Source organism: Erinaceus europaeus, chromosome 9, assembly GCF_950295315.1.
Source record: "Erinaceus europaeus chromosome 9, mEriEur2.1, whole genome shotgun sequence".
Lineage (NCBI taxonomy): Eukaryota > Metazoa > Chordata > Mammalia > Eulipotyphla > Erinaceidae > Erinaceus > Erinaceus europaeus.
The window spans coordinates 110,895,285-110,915,341 of record NC_080170.1 but is presented as its reverse complement, the minus strand read 5'-3'; the positions used below and the strand labels follow the sequence as shown (position 1 = coordinate 110,915,341).

Sequence of the window (20,057 nt, the reverse complement as noted above, 5' to 3'; positions counted from 1 at the left end):
TAGGATTTTTTTTTTTTTAACATGGAGAATTCAGGAGAATGGCTCCCCATACCTTGCCCCAGTCATCTTTTTACCTGGCTATACCTGAGTTATATTCTTTGAACTATCTCCAGGATAGTGGCTCAATAATTTTCCTGAGTTTTTTGAGCCATGCTAGCAAATCCATTGAACTGGGGGAAGTTATAGTGACCTGATTTTTGACCTGTCAGTCAAAGGCACATAGCTTGCTACTGGCGCCTGAGGTTTAAGGAGGGGGTTGTGGAACCCTCTAGCCTGTAGCCAGCTGGTCGGAAACACAGATGTCAAGCATCCTTGGCTATGGCTAGCTGTTTCAAGTGATGTACAGTTGTGGGACACCAAGTCTGTAGTCCATGGAATCTGATGCTGACTGTAGGCAGTCTTAGCATTGAGCTGAATTAAGTTCAATTATCAGATACCCTGTAGGTGTCTGGGAATTAATAGCATACGGAAGAATGCTCCCACTTCCCTACCCCCTGCACACATGTTGCATTTGGATCCAGGAACCCATATAAGCACAGATGATGATGGAAACTTCTGTGCAGAGTGATTAAGTGATTTGACTCAAGTTATTAAGAATAGGGGCAGAAACCAGTTCAGTATTCCTGCCTCTTTCTCCTGAGATCCTTAGAAGTTGTCTCACTGGGAAAGGATTGTAGGTCCCTAATGGGTTAGCAAAACTCCCAAAGCAATTGCTATGGACTCATCATGGTAAATGAACCCAGTTTCTTAACAGAGAATTTAATATTTTCTAAAAGGTACTGACATTGTTTGAGTTCAAAGTGCTTCTGTCTCCCATTCAGTTACACAATAAATTCTGTGAAAACAAAGTGGGTCTTTCCCCAAACATAAAGGGAACTTTTCAGCTTCTGTTTGCTTAGTGAAATCCATTTACCAGAGTTTTCAATAGGTCTTAATATGCTGCCATGAAAGGACATGGCTCATGGAATCCATCACCCTTAGATATGAACCTCAGTGCTACCATTCACTTGACAATGAATCTAACCACTTCTTTGAACCTCTCAGGGTTTCAGGTTGCTGATCTATGGTAATAGAGAAGATCTTCTCCATTACCTGGCCACGATCAGGGGCTCTGTGAGGCACAGAATGCGCCTTTCAGTTAGACTCACTGAAGCCATGTACCACAGTGGCATAGTGAAATGATGTGGCATGAGCCAACATCTTGTGTGTTTAATGCATCTGTATGTTGATTTCCTTACTTGGTCACATGCCTGGTATCTTATCAAGATCTGTTACCCTTTACTATAAAATGAGTCAGTTTCCTGCCACTTGACAGTATTCTTGTAAGGCACCTCAGAAAACCAAAGTCTGTGTTGTGAAGCTGCATGCCTCCCCCAAAGGAACCTGGCACTCCAGCCCATGGAGAGAGATGCACCCGCAGGCTGTGGGATTGTCCATAGGTGAGAGGTCTCTTTCTGGAAGTTTGTGAAGGAAGGTAGGCTACTTGGAATTTGGGTTCTGGGGATGGACAAGTCGGCTTGTTCTTGTGTTGCTATCTCCACTACGCGGGCTTGCCTAACTGACGGCATGGGGCCAGGTGTGTTATGTAGTTTCTGACCCAGGACCTCAGACTGCAGTCAGAAGGGAGATGAGGCAGCACACATCTAAGACTCAGGGAGTGAAAAGGAGCGGTGTGAGAACCTCCAAGTGTTTACTGTCTGAGGACTGTTTGAGTCAGTCAAAGCCTTCAGAGCTACTGAAGGCTGCAGGCCTGGTAGGAGGCAGGACTCTGCTGGAGTTTGAGCCTTGCCATTCTGAAGCCACTGCTCAGCTACCATCCCGCCTTTTGTTAACCACTACTGATAGATCTTCTTGATGTCATTTGATTTCCTATATTTTGTTTGTTTTGTCTTGCTCTTTTTAGGATTGTCCTCCTGCCCAGAACAGAGTGGTTTCCTTGAATGCATCCTTCATTATGATTCACACCAGCCTGAAGAAAAAGTTCAGTTACTGTGTACTATTCTTTCTCTTGTTCGCCGTTATCTGTGTGTGGAAGGAGAAGAAGAAAGGGAGCGACTACAATTCCCTTAAGCTGCAGTCTAAGGAAGTCCAGGTGTTGAAGAATCTGGCCATGGGGTCTGGCTCCCGTTCTGCAGCTTCAAGCAGCACCCGGGCCCCTCCCAGGGCCAGCAAGGCCCTCAGCAGCCCTAGGGGACCAGCTAAGGCCAAGCTAGAGCCCTCCTATCCTGTATGGAACAAGGAGAGCTCTTCCAAAAACCTTAACCCCAGGCTTCAGAAGATCTGGAAAAACTATCAGAACATGAACAAGTACAAAGTGGCCTACAAAGGGCCAGGGCCAGGGGTCAAGTTCAGTGCCAAGGACCTGAGCTGCCTTCTCCGGAACCACGTGAATGTTTCTATGGTAGAGGCCACAGATTTTCCCTTCAACACCTCTGAATGGGAGGGCTACCTGCCCAGGGAGAACATTCGGACCAAGGCTGGACCATGGGGCAGGTGTGCTGTTGTCTCATCAGCCGGTTCTCTGAAGTCCTCCCAACTGGGCCGAGAAATAGGTGGGTTTCGGGGGTTTCACCATTATCTTAACAGCCAGTGCACTCACTTGGAGTAGCTGGGCATACAGGTTGTAGGGAAGACTGGAGATATGGTGTCAAGTAAGGCTCCGGAGACGAGAGCAGGTGGCTCAGGTCAGTGGTTTTTCAATTTTTTTTAGGTGAAAATTTTTTTTAGGTGAAATATTTTTGTTTCTTCTGATTTTATTTATTGGGTAGAAGCAATGAGAAATCAAGAGGGAGAGAGACATTTTCAGCATAATATTACCACTTGTGAAGCTTCCCTTCACAGGTGGGGACCAGAGGCTTGAACCTGGGTCCTTCCGAGTTATAGCATATGTGCTCTATCAGGTGCACCACCATCCAGCCCCTCAGTTACCTTTCGTAGCTCAGAAGTGGGGGTGGTGACCAAGGTTGGGCTGAAGCTGCAAGGGGTTCCCAGCTCCCAACATTGTTATCAGAGAATAGCTTTGTCTCTGCCCATTTTAATTCTTGATGTTCTACAGAAGATTTCATACTCAAGTTTCCAATAAGCAAAACATTCATTGACATTCAGAAGTCAATGAAGCACACACCTCTACTTATCTCTGGGTCCTGGAATTCTGTGGTTTTACTGATTTGAGTATTATATCTTTGGGCTCCAACTACCTGGGTGAGCTTCAGTTTTCTCTTTTAAAATTATTTATTTATTTATTGGATAGAGACAGCCAGAAATCGAGAGGGAAGGGGGTTATAGGGAGAGAGACAGACACCTGGTGCTCTGCTTCACCACTCGCAAAGCTTTCCACCTGCAAGTGGGAACCAGGGACTTGAACCCAGGTCCTTGCACACTGTAACATGCGCTCAACCAGGTGCGCCACCTCCTGTCCCCTGGTTGTCTCTTTAAAAACAATTAATCACTGAAAGACTTTATTAAAGTAGGGACTGTGGAGCAACATGAAGAGGTTCAGGAATTCCCTTTTCCTTTGTAATAGAAACAGAAGTTGAAGGGAGTTGGGGGGGATACAGAGGGCAAAAAGAGAGACACCTGCAACCCTGCTTCACTGCTCATGAAGCTTCCTCCTTGTAGGTGGGGACCAGGGGCTTGAACCCAGGTCCTTGTGTGCACCACTGCCTGGTGTCTAGGAATTCTTAAGATTGCGTGACATGTGTGCATGTGGTCTGTGCATTTTACCAGACAGTTTCTGTAGCTTTAGTTGATTCTCAGAGAGGTCTGTCATCCTCCAAAATGTTAAAAATAACGACATTCTTTGCTGTTTTTGAAACCTTTCACAGCTAATAAAGATTGAAAGACTATTCCAAGTTTGTAAACCTGGATGTCACAGAGCTACAGATTTACGCTTAAGACTCCTTAATTCCCTTTTTTGGGAGAATGTTTTCCGTTATTGTGAAATGAACAAGGCTATAGAAAGCAAAGCACAAGTGTTCTTCTGTCAAGTCCTTTTATGTCCTTCATGTGACTGCCAGGAAAAAAAAAACAACCAAAAAAACCACAAAAAGGTCTGGAACCAAGCACAGGCTCTCACAATGAGTGGACCTGAATTGAATTCTCTTGAGCAGAATGGAAGGGGGTGTTATCACATTTTGTACCCCCCCAAGTAGGCAGCAGGTATTAGTCACAGCAGCCAAGTGACCACCTTTTCTTTTGCTTTCTAGTTTCTTTTGGACTTTATTTTCTAGAAGCCAAATGCAATTCATCTTTTGTTTGAAATGCAAAGAAATTTCTTCCCCACTTAGGCTCTACAATGACACCATGTTAATTTATTCTTTTCTTGTCAAGCTGTCCCTCACTGGTGACCTGGCTGGAGTTAGGCTGATGTTTGAGACATAGCTGATAACTCTGATTTTCATAACCTTTATTTCCATGCATTCTATTAAAGTTTGGAGTGATTAAAAGTTTGGAGTGACTTAAGTAAACATCAGTCAAAATTACTTTTTTTCTTTTTTTAAAGACAGCAGTTATGGTTTTAAGTGTGTATATCCACGGGGCAACTTTTCATCCTGAAATACAGTAGCAATTACGTGCAAGATGTTGAATGTCCTGCTTTTTTATAAAGTTATTTCCTCTGAGTGTTTAGCCTTACAAATTTTTGAGGCATTCATTCATTTCTTCTTGGATTTATTCATGGGTTCTTCAACAATACCAAACAGGAACTCAGGAATATAAAGAGGAAAGGGAAGGGAGGGAAAGGCCCTTGATTGAAGGCCTCTGAATTCCAGGCAATGGGCCAGGCCAAGACCAACCACTACACCTGAAATTCTTCCAGCCTCTTCCCGACTACTGAAACCATCGGGTGTCTCCTCATTGTTTGCTCTTACAGACAGGGCTGCTCTCAAGACTTTTGTGCAGATGACATGACAGGTGCTGTCCTGTGATAGGCAGATGGCCTCAGGGCTAGGGCTAGAAGATCAAAGCAGAATATAGCCTGTGCCTTTGTGTGTGTGTCCATTGCAAATTATTGACCTGAGAGATTGCATACACGTGCTGTCTTTCCAATAGTCCCACTAAAGAGCTAATGGGTCAGTCACTTAAAATTATTTTTAGTACTTATCCTTGCAAAATATAGATTTTTTTTTAATTCTCATTTTAAACAATATTAATTTTTTGTTAGGGGATTGTTTACAGTTCCTGGTACATATGCAAAATTTCTGGGTTTTTTTTGCAAAACAGTCTATAACCCCCAGCCTAGGTCCTCCTCCCGCCATTGTGCTCCACGACCAGAAAGCCCATTCCCCTCACCTGAGCCTTTTACTTTGGTGCACTACACCAAACCCAGCCCAAGTTCTGCTTTGTGTTTTCCTTTCTGTTCTTATTTTTCAGCTTCTAGGAGTGAGATCATCCCGTATTTATCCTTCTCTTTCTGAGTACACCTCCTTTGACATGTATGTGATTCAGGCTCCAACCCATCCCACACTGCGCTGGGGGCAGCTTCCCCTTTCTCCTTCTGACACTGTTCATCTCTTTCTGTTGGGGGGTGTGTGTCTCAAAGTAGTGAAGCTCCAGTGACAACAACAAAAAGGACAGGAAATGGAAAAGGGGAATGAGGATTGGTGGGACAAGTTGTAAAGGAGAGAGGGCAGTTATCAGGAGTCAGCAAACAGTTTGCGTAACGACCCAGAGGGCACGTATTTTCAGTTGTGAAATTATAGTGTTTGCCCAACGACTCAACTCTGTCTCGCAATGCAGGGCAACCAGACACTAACTGGCTGGACCTGACTGTGTTTCAGGTGACACTTTACAGCTATGGGAATGGTAGGGTTTGGCCTGCTGCCTATACTGATTCATATCACACAATCTAAAAGACAGTTAAGATATATATTTTAAAGATTTTATTTATTTATTCATGAGAACTGATAGGAGAGAGAAAAAGAACCAGACATAAGTCTGGTACATGTGCTGCCGGGGATTGAGCTTGGGACCTCATGCTTGGGAATCCAAAGCCTTATCCACTGTGTCACCTCCCGGATCACACAAGGATATATAATATATATATATATATATTTTTTTTTTCTTTGCAAGTTTGCTCTAATCATCTGTGTTCCATATATGAGTGAAACCATTTGGTAGTTGTCCTTTACTTCTTTATTCCACTTAGTATCATCATTTCTAGTTCCATCCATTTTGTCCCCAGCAATAGGACAGCATCCTTTTTAATTGCAGAGTAGTATTCCATTGAGTCTATATTGTCCCACAGCTTTTTTATCCAGTCATCTGCTGATGGATGTTTCAGCTGGTTCTGTGTTTTGACTGCTGTGAATAGAGCTACCATGAACATTAGGGTACACACATCCTTAGATGTTTTTGTCTATCTCCTTTCTTTTTTGTGATTTTAATTTGTATCTGAATATTTTATTATTTTGGATAGTGAGAAATACAGAGGGAGAGAGAGAGACACCTTGCAACACTGCTTCACAACTTGTGAAGCTTCCTCATTGCAGGTGGGGTCCAGGGGCTTGAACCTAGGTCCTTGTGCATGGTAATATGTGCACTCTGCCGGATGCACCACTGTCCATCCCCTACCCTTTTTCTTTAGGAGTCCAATTAAATGGCCTGTTTCAAAATTTTCTTCTTTGGTTGATTTGCTTCCCCCATAGAATAAACTGTGGGTCAGGGCATTGCTGTGTCCTATGCTGGAGCCTATTTCCCCAGGCCGTCTATGTCTGACTGTTCCTGGGGCTCTTGTCTCTTGCTTTCCCCGAATAACTGCTGTCTCTGAAGGAGATCCCTTCAGGGCATCTATTAGCTCAGCCTGTGCATCATAGCACGAATGACAGTGTGTAATCATCCCAAGCACACATGAGTATTGTACTGATGGGCTGTCAGTCTCCTTCTAGACTGTCTGAAGGCATGAGCCATGTTTTCCCTGCTCACCACCTTTGTCTGCAGCTCTAAGCACTGTGTTTGACACAGAAGTGTCTAGTATCTTCTGGTTTTTCCTTTTTTTTTTTTTAATGGTCCAAACCCAGAGCCTATCCTAAGCTTCGTATACTCTGTGTTCTCCATTTGCCTGCCCACACTTACTCTCTGCTGTTGTCTGTTTGACTCTGTCCTAGGAATGTGAAATTTGGGATTATTCCACTGGACTTCCATACCTTCCAGCTTTTATTGGGGACTAGAGAGTAGACCTACTGGTCTGAAACTAAGAGTGAGGTCAGGTCTCTCCCTGCAGTAACTGCAGCTGCCTCTTTGCCTGGGTCTGAAATTCTCAACCCCTTGCAAGCAGCCCTTTCTGACTTTAAAACTATAGAATTCAGAAGAATGGAAAATAGAGAGGCTGGATTATTAGTTCCCTCTTGCTGGCTATATTCTCATAAAGATGACAATTCCCCAACGGTCTCTACTCTTTGGATTAGAGTCTGTACTCCTATTGCTACATTAGAAGCAGGGGTGGTTATGCCACCTTGCTATAGCACATTTTGGGGTGTTGCTTCATTCCTTGTTGATTTCTTGAAATTATACCCATGACATTGTAAATGGTCCTGTTGGCTAAGATTTATTTTTATCAGAACACCACTCAGTTCTGGCTTATGGTGGTACAAGGGGTTAAACCTGGGGCCTTGAAGCCTCAGACATTCAAGATGTTTATATGACCCCTATGCTGTCTCCTCCATCTAGAAAGTTATTTTTATTTAACTCTAGGTTCTTCCATTTGAACTTTGCCATTCTTTTCTACTGAGACTCTTGAGATTAAAAGCTCATTCTTCTATAAGAGGAGAGAGTTGATTAGGTGATGTTTTTGGTGAATCTGCATTTCTACTATGGTTACTACTGGTCTCTGGAAACCAGTGTGAGTGATCCTGATGAAACCTGTCATCATCTGAGTTTTGTAAGGAAATGCCTCCTGCCCCACGTACACATCTATAATCCAATGACATTTAAACCATGAACATCTCAAGTATCTTTCTATCCACTGTAATGAAATTTTGCCTTAGAAATACAGACTTCGATATTTATAGTTTGCATTTCTTTGTGAATTTGCTGTCTAAATCTCTGAGTTTTAACACACACACACACACACACACACTAAAATTGTAATAGAGAGAAACTTTTAATCTCTTAATTTTATGGGCTACCTCTTTCCAGATCATCTTATATTGAGCCAAATGCTCATCTACTTCATCTTGGTGCCACATTTTGTGAGTGAGGAAACCTTCAGACCAAACCATGTGGAGAGAAGCAGGACAATGAAGGTTTGGACTTGATCATCAAAGATGTTTGCATATTTTAGTCATCAAGCTCAAGTGCAATTGTGATGACCTTTCCTAGGATCTTAGGGGTGGACTAAATCTTCAAAGTCAGAGGAGACAGTATACTGTTTATACAGAAGGTGTTCATGCTTGAGGCTTCCAAGTTCCCAAGTTCAATCTCCTGCACCACTATAAGCCAGAACTGAGCAGTGCTAAAATATTACTACTAATATAATACATTAATTAAAAGTCATCTGCTCCCATCAGATTGGTTGATAATGGATAAATACCCCTCCAACTCCTCTGCTTAAACCTTTTTAAGGACAAGAGACTAGAATCATAGAAGTGGATAGATTATTTTGAAAGAATGATCTGATCTCAGCTGGATGGACATTGCTTCTGACAAAGAACTTCTTTTACATTGTTAGAAAGCTATCACCATCCTGTCCATCTGACCATCTATGCTACCTGCCATTTAGGGAAAGGTCTTGGTCCCCCCCCCCACACACACACACACACATACCCCGTGAATCGCTTTCATTTGCTGAGCACTACAAGCTTTTCAGGGTGCTCTGGGAATTTGCCTTAGTGGCTAAGATGGAACTTACTATATCTTTCTTTTGCTTTTTTTATTTTTAAATATAGTATTATTTATTGATTTGTTGGCTAGAGACAGAGAAACTGAAAGGGAGTGGGGAGATAAAGGGAGAGAGACACTATTTCACTTGTTGTGGAGTTTTCCCCATGCCAGTGGGGACTGGGGGCTTGAATCCAGGTCCTTGCACATTGTAACATGGGTACTCTGCTGGGTGCGCCACTACCCGTCCCAGTATCTTCATTTTTATTTTTAATTACTTAACCTCCAGAGTTATTGCTGGGGTTCAGTGCCTGCACTACTAATCCACTGCTCCTGGCAGCCATCTTTTCCCATTTTATTGGATAGGACAGAGAAATTGAGTGGGAAGGGGGAGATAGAGAGGGAGAGAGAAAGACACCTGCAGACCTGCTTCACCACTTGTGAAGCTTTCCTCCTGCAGGTGGGGAGTGGGGGCTCAAGCCCAGATCCTTGTGTGGGTCCTTTTACTTCTTACTATGTGCACTTAACTGGGTGCATCACCACTTGGCCCCCTCTTCACTGTTCTGTAGAAGAGATGACCAGTAACACCCAGAGATCATTTGGCTTTGCTCCATTGACAAGAACAGTGATTCCTTTGTAAGCAGCATGTTGGCTCTGTTTGCTTTTCTGCCATGCATTGGAGAACAGACATCACAGACTGGGTCTGAGGAATGTCATGGTGATGACATCCCTGTCTCCTGAAGTGACTGTATAGACAGGCACTCACCTCAGTCTCTGAACTTCTAATTGCACCATAAAGAAATCCCCCTCTGTAACAGCACAGAATAAACATTGGCAAGAGTCCTCTTCTGCCTCTTTTTCTTCTGGCCCTTCCTCCCTGCTGACCTTTTCTCTCTCTTTTAAATTTTATTAGTGATTTCATATTAATTTACAAAATTGCAATAGGGATACAACTCCACACCATTCCCAGAGTTCTGTGTCCCCATTCCCTCCACTGTAAGCTGCAGCAGTTCTCCTAAGCTCATTAGTATTTCTACAACTATCTGTCTATATTTGTATATATTTCCCTGCCCCCCTGTCCCCCAAGGTCCCATCTCCTCTCCCTTTCCAAGTCACACTTATCCGTATTATTATAGCCAAATGTCTTTCCTTTTACACCAGAGCACTGATCAACACTTTCTTATGGTGGTGCGGGGGATTGAACCAGGGGACTTTGGAGTCTCAGGCTTGAGAGTCTCTTTGCATGACCGTTATGCTATTTACTCCCTTCCCCCACCCCCTCTGCAATGTCCTTCCATTTTCCTCTTCTCTCTCTGGGTCCTGATGGAGTTGGAGTTCAGAGCCCTCTGCTGTCCTCTCTCACAGCATGCCTAACCTCCTTCCTGCTTCCTTGTGGTGTACAGATGATCACGATGCAGTCCTGAGGTTTAATGGAGCCCCCACAGCCAACTTCCAGCAAGATGTGGGCACGAAGACCACTGTTCGCTTGATGAATTCCCAGGTAAGTGTTCCTTCTGTTGTAGACCAGGAGGGAAGAGCAGACACTTGGGCTCTGAGGGAGGCATGTCTACTAGGGGCTCAACAAGGCTGCCTGCTTCATGCAGCTCATGAAAGGAATTCTACAGCAGAAGACAGCAACCCCATGATCCCTTCTTGTGAGGTGTTCATTAAAACCCCTTTGGCATCAATCTGCCCTTCTGGAAGGGTCCAGAGAAAGTGGAGTTCTGTGTCAATGGTGCTGGCTGAGAACCAGAAGACTGCTTGAGTGACTCTGGAGCAGAGGATATTAAGGGGGTGTGGAAACTTGTCAAGACACAGTGAGGCAATCCATGTGGGCAGTGCTTTCTAAGCTGTAAATGTTACATAAGAGAAGGTACCATCATCACATGACTCTGTGTGTGTGTGTGTGTGTGTGTGTGTGTGTGTGAGTGTGTGTGTGAGTGAGTGATACAGCCTAAGAATTTATGTATGACCTAATGAGCCCCTTCCCCCTCCAGATAATTGAGTTCCTCCATGGTTTCTAGGTAGCACATGCTGGTTTCTCAAGACTAATGAGAGCTTGAGAAATATGTTCACCACAAGTCTATTAATGACTTTAATTAGTGGGAAAAGCTGGCTTGCACGTGCATCACAAAAAGCATTTGGGGCTGCAAACCCACTTGCCTCACAACCACTGATATTTGTCTTTTTTTTTCTTCTTCCTTTCCCTGAGTACACATGTGAGCCCTTAGGTGCTTTTATGGCAGTGCCTACTTACAGTAGGATGGAATATCCAGCTTGTAGGCCATATGTGGCCTGTGAAATTATTTGGTCTGACCCTCCCAAGGAAACTTCAAGTGGGCCATAGCAACATTAAGTGCTCATTTTTAAACTGGTAATTTTTGTGGCCTTCAAATGATGTTTATAAATACCCAAATGACCTTTGAGAGAAAAAAAAAGAAAAAAGATTTCCCACCCCTGGTTTAGACACTGCATGTTTCCTGGGTCTAAATTACTCCTGGGATTTGGATTTAATTATTCAGAGCATCATACATGCCCTTCTGGCACTGTCCCGGTGCATTATCGTGAGGCTCCTGCATTGTTTCCTGAACACAATGATCTCTCTTCATGGCCCGATCTTCAGGAAACTCCCAAGCTGTTTGGGAACCTGATGAGATCAGCAGCCTGGTGGGAGTTTATGGAGAAGGGAGTAGAGGAGGCCTTGTGGGCAGTTCCTCCTTTAAAGAAATCTGACTTTGAAGGGCCGGAGAAAAATAGAGCAATAACTTGAGAGGATGAAGATCCCATGATCCTTTTTGTTTTGTGGTTTTTTTTTTTTCTTTCAACTTTTAGATGAGACAGAATGAGCACTGAGCATGTTTAAAAGTCAGTCACCTCTCTAGCTTCTAAAAATGGTACATTTTATGTTGTATGTATTTTACCACAATAAAATAACTTGAATCAGTGAGGAGAAACAGAGAGAGAGAGAGAGAGAGAGAGAGGGAGAGAGAGAGAGGGAGAGAAAGAAACTAACTGTTCTAAAAACAGGAGATAGTCACCAGTTCCTGAAGAAGTGCTGGGGATTAATGCCAAACCCAGGTGAGGATTAAGTACAGCAGGAGGGAATTCTTAGTTGTTAGAGTTGGAGATGGTTTTCACTAGGAGGAAGAGAGGGTTTCTATTTTCTCTGCAATTGTTGGAGGGAGCCTGTGGCCCACAGAATATTGACCAAAGGAAGTTTTGAAAATTTTCACTGAGTGGAGGAGGAATCATGCCATGAAAGAGCAGTAGACTTTCCCACGCCATGCCACCCACTTTGAGGCTAGAGAATTCAGGGGGGAAAACAGCTCCATTTGAGGAGTTGTGGTAAAATCTAAAGACCATTAGTCAGGAGCAATACAAAGAGGGAGTTGGGGAAAGCCCTGAAAAGTCTCCTGGACTGGGAAGTTAGTCACCATCTTGGGTATCTCTTCCTGATGTTTTGTGAAGCACTGAGTCTCGATCCTGTAAAGTTTCTGGAACCTTACTTAAGGTCAAGATAAGGTTGCTTAGGAGTTAAAAAAAAAAAAGATGTAGTTCTTTCTTGAGCACTTCCTGACTGAAGTATCTTGAGCAAGATGCTTTATCTTTCTGTGCCTTTGATCCCCTATATGCAAAAGAGAAGGCGTTGCCATGCAGGGGGTTGATGTGGGGTAAAATGGGGTTACTGAGTGGGGAGCATTCCGTATAGCTCCATAGTTCCTTTGGTCTGCTGTGCTGTCAGCGGTGTTGGTGGTCAGTGCCAAAGCTGTGAGACCTGCCTCAGTCTGTTGAGGACTCCCATGTTTCTTTCTCAATCCTAGGCATATCGGACTCCCAGGAGGGATGGCAAGCCCATGTGGGATCTCTAGGCTAGTACCCAATGAAAGGAAGGATAATATTTGTGTCTGAGGCTAACTTTTAGAAAGAAGTAAGATCATAATTCTCCCATAGATGCAGTCTGTTTTATTAGACAAACAGGCAGATGCGATAACCACTTCAAAGGAAAAGTTGAAAACAACATAGATTCTGAATAAAGAACTGAAACTGGTTTTTCTACAAGGTGGGCAAGAGGCAGAGGAAAGTCGGTCAAAGCTCTGCTGCGCAAGACTGAGTAAGCATGCTGGAGCGGTAACTTAGAGTGAGCTGTAAAGCAGTTCCCAGAATGGAATAGAGTAAAGGTACACTGCAGACAGTGCAGTTTTTGTTTTTTTTTTTTCACCGAAGTACAGTACCATTAAAAAAAAAAAAACTTTGGGATAGGGGAGATAGCATAATACTTATACAGACTCATGCTTGAGGCTCTGTGGTCTAAGGTTCAATCCCTAACACCATCATAAACCAGAGTTGAGCAGTGGTCTGATTGAAAAAATATTTTAATGAGAAAGACACAGACAGTGAGTGAGGGAGGGAGAAAGATAAAAGACAAAGCACTGCTTAGTGTTCTGGCTTACGGTGGTGCTGGGGATTGAACCTGGACCTTGTAGCCTTAGGCATGAAAGTCTTTTGCATAAACACTATACTGTTTCTGTATCTCCAGGATCATTTTCTAATATGCTTCCAGATGGCTTTGCTCCCTCTGCTGGTGCTAGCTCACTTCCTGGGTGCTCCATCTGTTCTGAAGAAAGCATTTCCGGGGCCGGTGCTGGTGCTCCTGTTTGAGTACATGTTACAGTGCACAAGGAGTTTGGGTCCCCACCTCCTGCAAGTCCCCACATGCAGGGGGAAGGCTTTGCGAGGAGTGAAGCAGGACTGCAGATGTCTGTCTCTCTCCCCCTCTCTATCTTCTCCGTCCCTCTTGATTTCTGGCTGTCTCTATATAATAAATAGATAAAAATAATTTTTAAAAAATTAAAGAAAGCAAGCTCTTCCTGGATGTCCCAACACACAACCCTCCTCCCTCTCCTTCCACTGCTGGCACTCTCTCTAACATTCTCATCAAGGGGCAGCTTCGGGACGTGTGCTTCTTGTGATATGAAGCTGTGACTGACACCTTCCTGTCCTGATGGTGTGATACTCCATTTGAATTTCACATCACATCTTGATTTTTGTTTCTTGCTGCTCCCAGAAGCTAGCCATCACAGCCATTTTATGTCTGCTTCTGTGGATGACCGACTTCTGTCTGTGCCGTGCCCTGGGCGCACGAATGGCATTCGGATCTCCGTTTTTGGCAGACATCTGCCTCAGAGCAGTTCATTCTTTCTCCAGCCGCAGAGGACCTCCTGACAACAGCTGTCCTCTGAGGCTTCAGTATCCCTCCGTCTCATGGTCCAGGGTGGCTCTGCACATCTGGGCTGTGACACAGCCGTGAAGACAAAAAAAAGGTAGTTCTGTTATTGAGAAGACGGCTTTTTATAGAGAACTGTGTCATACCGTGCGGTTTCGGCTCAGCAGACCTACTCAGGCACGTGCATGTCAGGTGTTAGGAGATTGCACAGGAAAGCCACGTATAGCCATGGGTGGGTCTTTAAATAATCCAACTCTTAAGTCCAAGCTGAAGCTCTGTTGAGGAAGGAGAGAGTAGATAATGCACTGAGAAGACCTAAAGGCTTCTGTAGATACTCTTGTGCAGGTTAAAGAGAGAAATCTCCTCTCTCTTTTAAACCTAACCATCTTTTAAAATTTTATTTATTCATGAGAAAGATAGGAGAGAAAGAAGCAGACATCACTCTGGTACATGTGCTGCCGGGGATCGAACTCGGGGCCTCAAGGTTGAAAATCCAATGTTTTATCCACTACACCACCTCCCGGCCCACCTCTTTCTTTCTTTCTTTCTTTCTTAGTGATTTAATATTGATTTACAAAATTACAAGATAACAGGGGTACAACTCCATACTGTTCCCACCATAAGAGCTCAGAATCCCCATTTCCTCCATTGTAAGCTACAGCAGTTCTCCTAAGGTTGTAAATATGGGCTAACTGTTATTTTTGCAACTATCTGTCTATATTTGTACATATTTGCTTTCCTCCTCCCCTCCTTTTTCCCCTATGGCCGTATCTTCTTTTCCTTTTCAAGTTACACATAACACTTATTACTACATCCAAGTGTGCCTCCCTATCCTCTTCTCTCTCCGAGTCCTGGTGGAATTGGAGTTCAGAGTTCTCTGGTTATCTTCCCCCATCATTTCTCCCTGACTAGAAGGTGGGAGTCCTGGCTTCTGTAATTGCTTTTCCGCTGGACAGGGGCATTGGCAGGTCAAGCTATACCCCCGGACTTTGAGAAACCTCCATTCTCTGTGCGGTGACACAGTGCTTACTGACTGGACTTGAACCCTGATGATACCCCCAAGTCACTTAGTGACCGTTCTTTTGGGATAATAGCTGGTGCCACTTACTAAGTACTTCTCTTCTGTCAGAGCCTTGCATCTTAACTCAGTTGATCTCCTTGCAACTCCCTGTGAGGCGTAATTTTCCATGAGGGTGCTTAGGTTCAGAGTTAAGTGGGTCACTCAGATGCACAGAAAGTATCCAGTGGAGTATTTGCAATGCAAATCTAAGTCTGTTTACCAGGAGCTCTTGAAACCCCAGGCGCTTGCTCCCTTGAACCTCCAGTTTTTCTTATTGGTGATGAGGGATAAGTATCTGGACAGCTGGGACCTGGGGAGAGGGAATTCTTCACCAGCAACTTATCTAAAAAAAAAAACTGCCCATATGAGCTATAAGATTTCTTTTAAAAAAAAATGTGTGTGTGTGTGTGTGTGTGTGTGTGTGTGTGTGTGTGTGTGTGTGTGTGTGTGTGTGTGTATTATAAGATGCGGGGGAGAGGGAAGAGAAAAAGAAGCTAGAGTTAGAATTCTGGTTGAACTGAGGCCCCTCAGCTTGCAAGGCTAATGCACCACCACTGTGTTACCACCCAGGCTGCAAGTTAGATGACTTTGATGGAACCCCTTAGATACAATAATTTAGAATTCTGATTTGGGAACTGACATCTAAACACAGTGGATATCATAAATAAGTCTTCTTTTTTTTTTTTTAAATTATTTATTAATGAGAAACATAGGAGAGAGAAAGAGCCAGACATCACTCTGGTACATGTGCTGCCGGGGATTGAACTCAGGACCTCATACTTGAGAGTCCGATGCTTTATCTACTGCGTCACCTCCCGGACCACCATAAATAAGTCTTCTTTTTGTTTTTCTTTTTAAATAATTTCTGCTTTTGATTTTATATTGCTTGAAAAAATTGTAAGATTTCAGGGGTATTATTTCACATGCACTTATATGTATGTACAGCCCCTCCATCTGCCGCTAAAGTTCCTTCCCCACCCTGCCTCCTAATAACCATAATAGGTTTTCCAAAGCCTAAGAAACAGTTTAGTTACTATTATCTTGTCAGTGTGTTTGCTTTTGTTATCTGGTAACATGTGCACTCAACCAGGTTTGCCAACTAACTGGCCCCACTGCTTTAGTTATCTGTAGTCCATAGATGAGTCAAACTGTCTGCTAGTTGTCTTTCATCTCTCACTTCACTTAGCATAATCACCACCAGCATAATTACTATCCATTTTGTAGGTGATTGGATTTTGGTCACCAGTTACAGGCTCTATGTCGATGGTATTATTTTGCAGAACCAGATAGGAGCTGTGACTTAGTTTACCTTCTTATTCTAAGTCTCGGGGCTGTATGTGGTTTTTACTCTGTTGGAGCTGCTGCTGATCTTCTTTACTTTGCGTGGTCTTTCCATGTGGATAGATTCTGTTCAGTCAAGTAATAAACTCCCCTCAGACACTACCTAATCTAGGGAAAGGGTTTACTGCAAGAAAATATCATGCTCGGGCTGGGTGATGGTGCACAAGGTGGTGCACTGGTTAAGTGAATGCATTACCATGCAGAAGGACCTGGGTTCAAGCCCTCGGCTCCCATGTGCAGGGGGAAAGCTTCAGGGGTGGTAAAGCAGTATGGCAGGTCTCTTCTCTCTCCCTCTCAATTTCTCTTTCTAGCAAATAAAATAAAGTTTAAAAATATTTTTATTTATCTTATTTTTAATGTTTATTTATAAAATGGAAATATTGACAAGACCATAGAATAAGAGGGGAACATGTCCATACAGTTCCCACCACCAGAACTACATACCCCTCCCCTCCCTTAATAGATTTCCTATTCTTTTTTAAAAAAATATCTATTTATTTATTTATGTATTCCCTTTTTGTTGGCCTTGTTTTTTATTGTTGTAGTTACTGTTGTTATTGATGTCATCGTTGTTGGATAGGACAGAGAGAAATGGAAAGAGGAGGGGAAGACGGGGAGAGAAAGATAGACCCCTGCAGACCTGCTTCACCACTTGTGAAGTGACTCCCCTGCAGGTGGGGAGCCGGGGGCTAGAACCGGGATCCTTTACATCGGTCCTTGTGCTTTGTGCCACATGTGCTTAACCCACTGCGCTACCGCCGGACTCCCTAGCTTTCCTATTGTTTATCTGCCTTTGTCTTGTGCTACCATCTGTACTTTTCTTATTTTGATAAGTAATGTGATTAACGTTTCTGTGTTAATTTCCCCCATGAATTTAGATTCTCTTAGGGTCATTTCCAAAAAAGGTAAATGAATCAAAGGATATAAATGCACTCTTAATGCGTTATGCATAATTAATCCATCAGTGCTATTCCCCAAGTCTTATCACACTTGCTCACAGAGCCCAGGAGGGTTTTACTACTGTGTGCAGGACAACCCTGGTGGCCTGGCAGTGAGCGTGGAGGAGGAGAGATGCTCACTTGTTCTTTAGTATGTTTGGCAGGCTGTAGGATGCTCTACTATAAAGATACTTATTTTCAGGGAGTTGGGCTGTAGTACAGCGGGCTAAGCGCAGGTGGTGCAAAGCACAAAGACCGGCATAAGGATCCCGGTTCGAACCCCGGCTCCCCACCTGCAGGGGAGTCGCTTCACAGGCGGTGAAGCAGGTCTGTAGGTGTCTATCTTTCTCTCCTCCTTTCTGTCTTCCCCTCCCTCTCTCCATTTCTCTCTGTCCTATCCAACAACAACAATAACAATAATAACTACAATAATAAAACAACAAGGGCAACAAAAGGGAAAAAATAAAAAATAAAATAAATATAAACAAAAAATTAAAATAAAAAAAAAAGATACTTATTTTCATGTATACCTTGATCCCAACACAAAACCAACTACTTCATCCGGTGTACAGGCATAGAAACCATTGACTGTGGGCGACTGATGAGAGGTTAACAGAACCTTCTCCATCATGATGGAAAGACCTCTGTGTACCGGAGGACTCTGTAGGTGATTGAAACTCTTTCCGTCGATCATTTTGATTATATGAGATTCTGACATTGTTCTCTGGGTTGTACACAGACCATCTGCCTGCTCTGGGTTGTGAGGGCTGTAGTGAAGCTGTTGTCACTGTCCCTCTACAAAGTAACCTCTAAGTCAGAGTTGTCGAGCTCAAATGTCCCTTCAGGTCCCTGTGTTTTGGCTGGAGTCTGCTTTCTTCTCACTGAAGGAAGTGCTTTCCCCATGAGTAGACACCTTCTGGGGCTTTGGGGTTTCTGGCAGTGCTTGTGACGTGCCCCTCATTACCCAAAGCCAAGTGTCTACGTGTCTGTGTCTGACATTCGGTCTGTTTCTTCCTGTAGTTGGTCACCACAGAAAAACGTTTCCTCAAAGACAGCTTGTATAATGAAGGAATCTTAATTGTGTGGGACCCATCTGTGTACCATTCAGATATTCCAAAGGTAGGTGAGATTTGCCTATTTTTTAAAAATTTGTATTAGTGATTTAATAATGATTAACAAGATTGTAAGATAATAGGGGTATAATGCCATACAGTTCTCACCACCAGAGTTCCATATGTCATCCCCTCCATTGGAAGTTTCCCTGTTCTTTATCCCTCTGGGAGTATGGACCAAAGATCATTATGGGGTGCAGAAGGTGGAAGTCTAGCTTCTGTAATTGATTCTCCACTAGACATGGACATTGGCAGGTGGGTCCATACCCCCAGCCAGTTTCTGTCTTTCCCTAGTGGGATAGGGCTCTGGGGAGGTGAGACTTTGGGTTACATTGGTGAGGGCATCTGCCCAGGGAAGTCAGGTTGGTTTCATGGGAGCCTTGCAACTTGGTGGCTGACTTCTAGGGTTTCTTAAGTCATAGCCAACCTGGGCCATTCGGGAGACCATTCTGGAGGTTTGTATCAGGATCACGTCTAGGGAACCCCACTTGATCAGGATTATCAGTTCAGAAGGATTCCTGTCTTACACTAGCATTCTCTATATTCCCACCCCCCACCTTGCTATACTCTGCTTCTATTTTCCATTCTGGTCATTTTCCATGATGTCATGAGTAGCTATGACCAGATTTCTCACCATCTGCAGGTGGACTATGTTCATTTAGCACCATCACTCCTGCAGGAATAGATAATGGTTCCTGCCACTCTGATACATACAGTGACCCCACACACACACACTTCTGATGCCCGGAATTATTCTTACTTCTCTCTTATAGAGGCAAAAAAGAGTAGATAACAACATGACTGCGGTCATCTATAGATGAAACTGGAATGTACAGTGAAGCAATCACTATCTTGGGACTCAGTTTCCTAAACAGAGGCTCAGATCTACAGTATCAGCTCTTCCAGGGGAGGAGATAGGAGTCTTGCATCTGCTAGAGTCCCAGCCTCTGTCAAGGGGCCTTCTCACTGTTTGTTACTTTCTTAGAAATAGGCTTTAGTGACCATAGGAGAAAGATTGTAGGCATGAAGGACAGAGAACACTGCTCTATGGATACTTAATTCTTTTTTGAAATTTTGTTTGTTTATTGTGCTACCATGTCTTTGAGGCATGGTGCTTATATGACTCCACTGCTTCTGGAGGCCATTTTTATTTATTATTTTTTAATCTTTAAAAAAAATTTTATTCCCCTTCTGTTGGCCTTGTTGTTTTGTTATTATTGTTCTTGTTATTATTATTATTATTGATGTCATTGTTGGATAGGACAGAAAGAAATGGAGAGTGGAGGGGCAGACAGAGAGGGGGAGAGAAAGAGAGACACCTGCAGACTTGCTTCACCACCTGTGAAGCGACTCCCCTGCATGTGGGGATCCGGGGGCTCGAACCGGAATCCTTACTCCAGTCCTTGTGTTTTGTGCCACATGCACTTAATCCGCTGTGCAACTGCCCGACTCCCTGTTATTTTTTATAGAGAGAACCAGAGAGAGAGAGAGAAGAGAAACAGATAAGAGGAGACACCTATAGCTTTGTTTCAGTACTCATGAAGCCTTTTCCCCACAGGTGGGGACCC

The 20,057-nt window shown here is 43.6% G+C and overlaps 1 protein-coding gene across 7 annotated transcripts in view; it reads left to right on the top strand.

Annotated features, from left to right (window-relative positions):
- Positions 1-20,057, top strand: part of ST6GAL1 (ST6 beta-galactoside alpha-2,6-sialyltransferase 1) — a 147,265-nt gene that overhangs the window by 122,054 nt on the left and 5,154 nt on the right. For 6 of the 7 annotated variants that reach the window (XM_060198535.1, XM_060198533.1, XM_060198532.1 and 3 more), the window contains 3 exons: positions 1,904-2,552; positions 10,218-10,315; positions 18,398-18,496. In XM_060198535.1, the coding sequence (XP_060054518.1) occupies positions 1,955-2,552; positions 10,218-10,315; positions 18,398-18,496 (795 nt within the window). In that variant the 5' untranslated portion in view covers positions 1,904-1,954. Of the gene's footprint in view, positions 1-1,353; positions 1,440-1,903; positions 2,553-10,217; positions 10,316-18,397; positions 18,497-20,057 lie in introns of those variants that run through there. The other variant, XM_060198538.1, reaches the window with a different exon arrangement.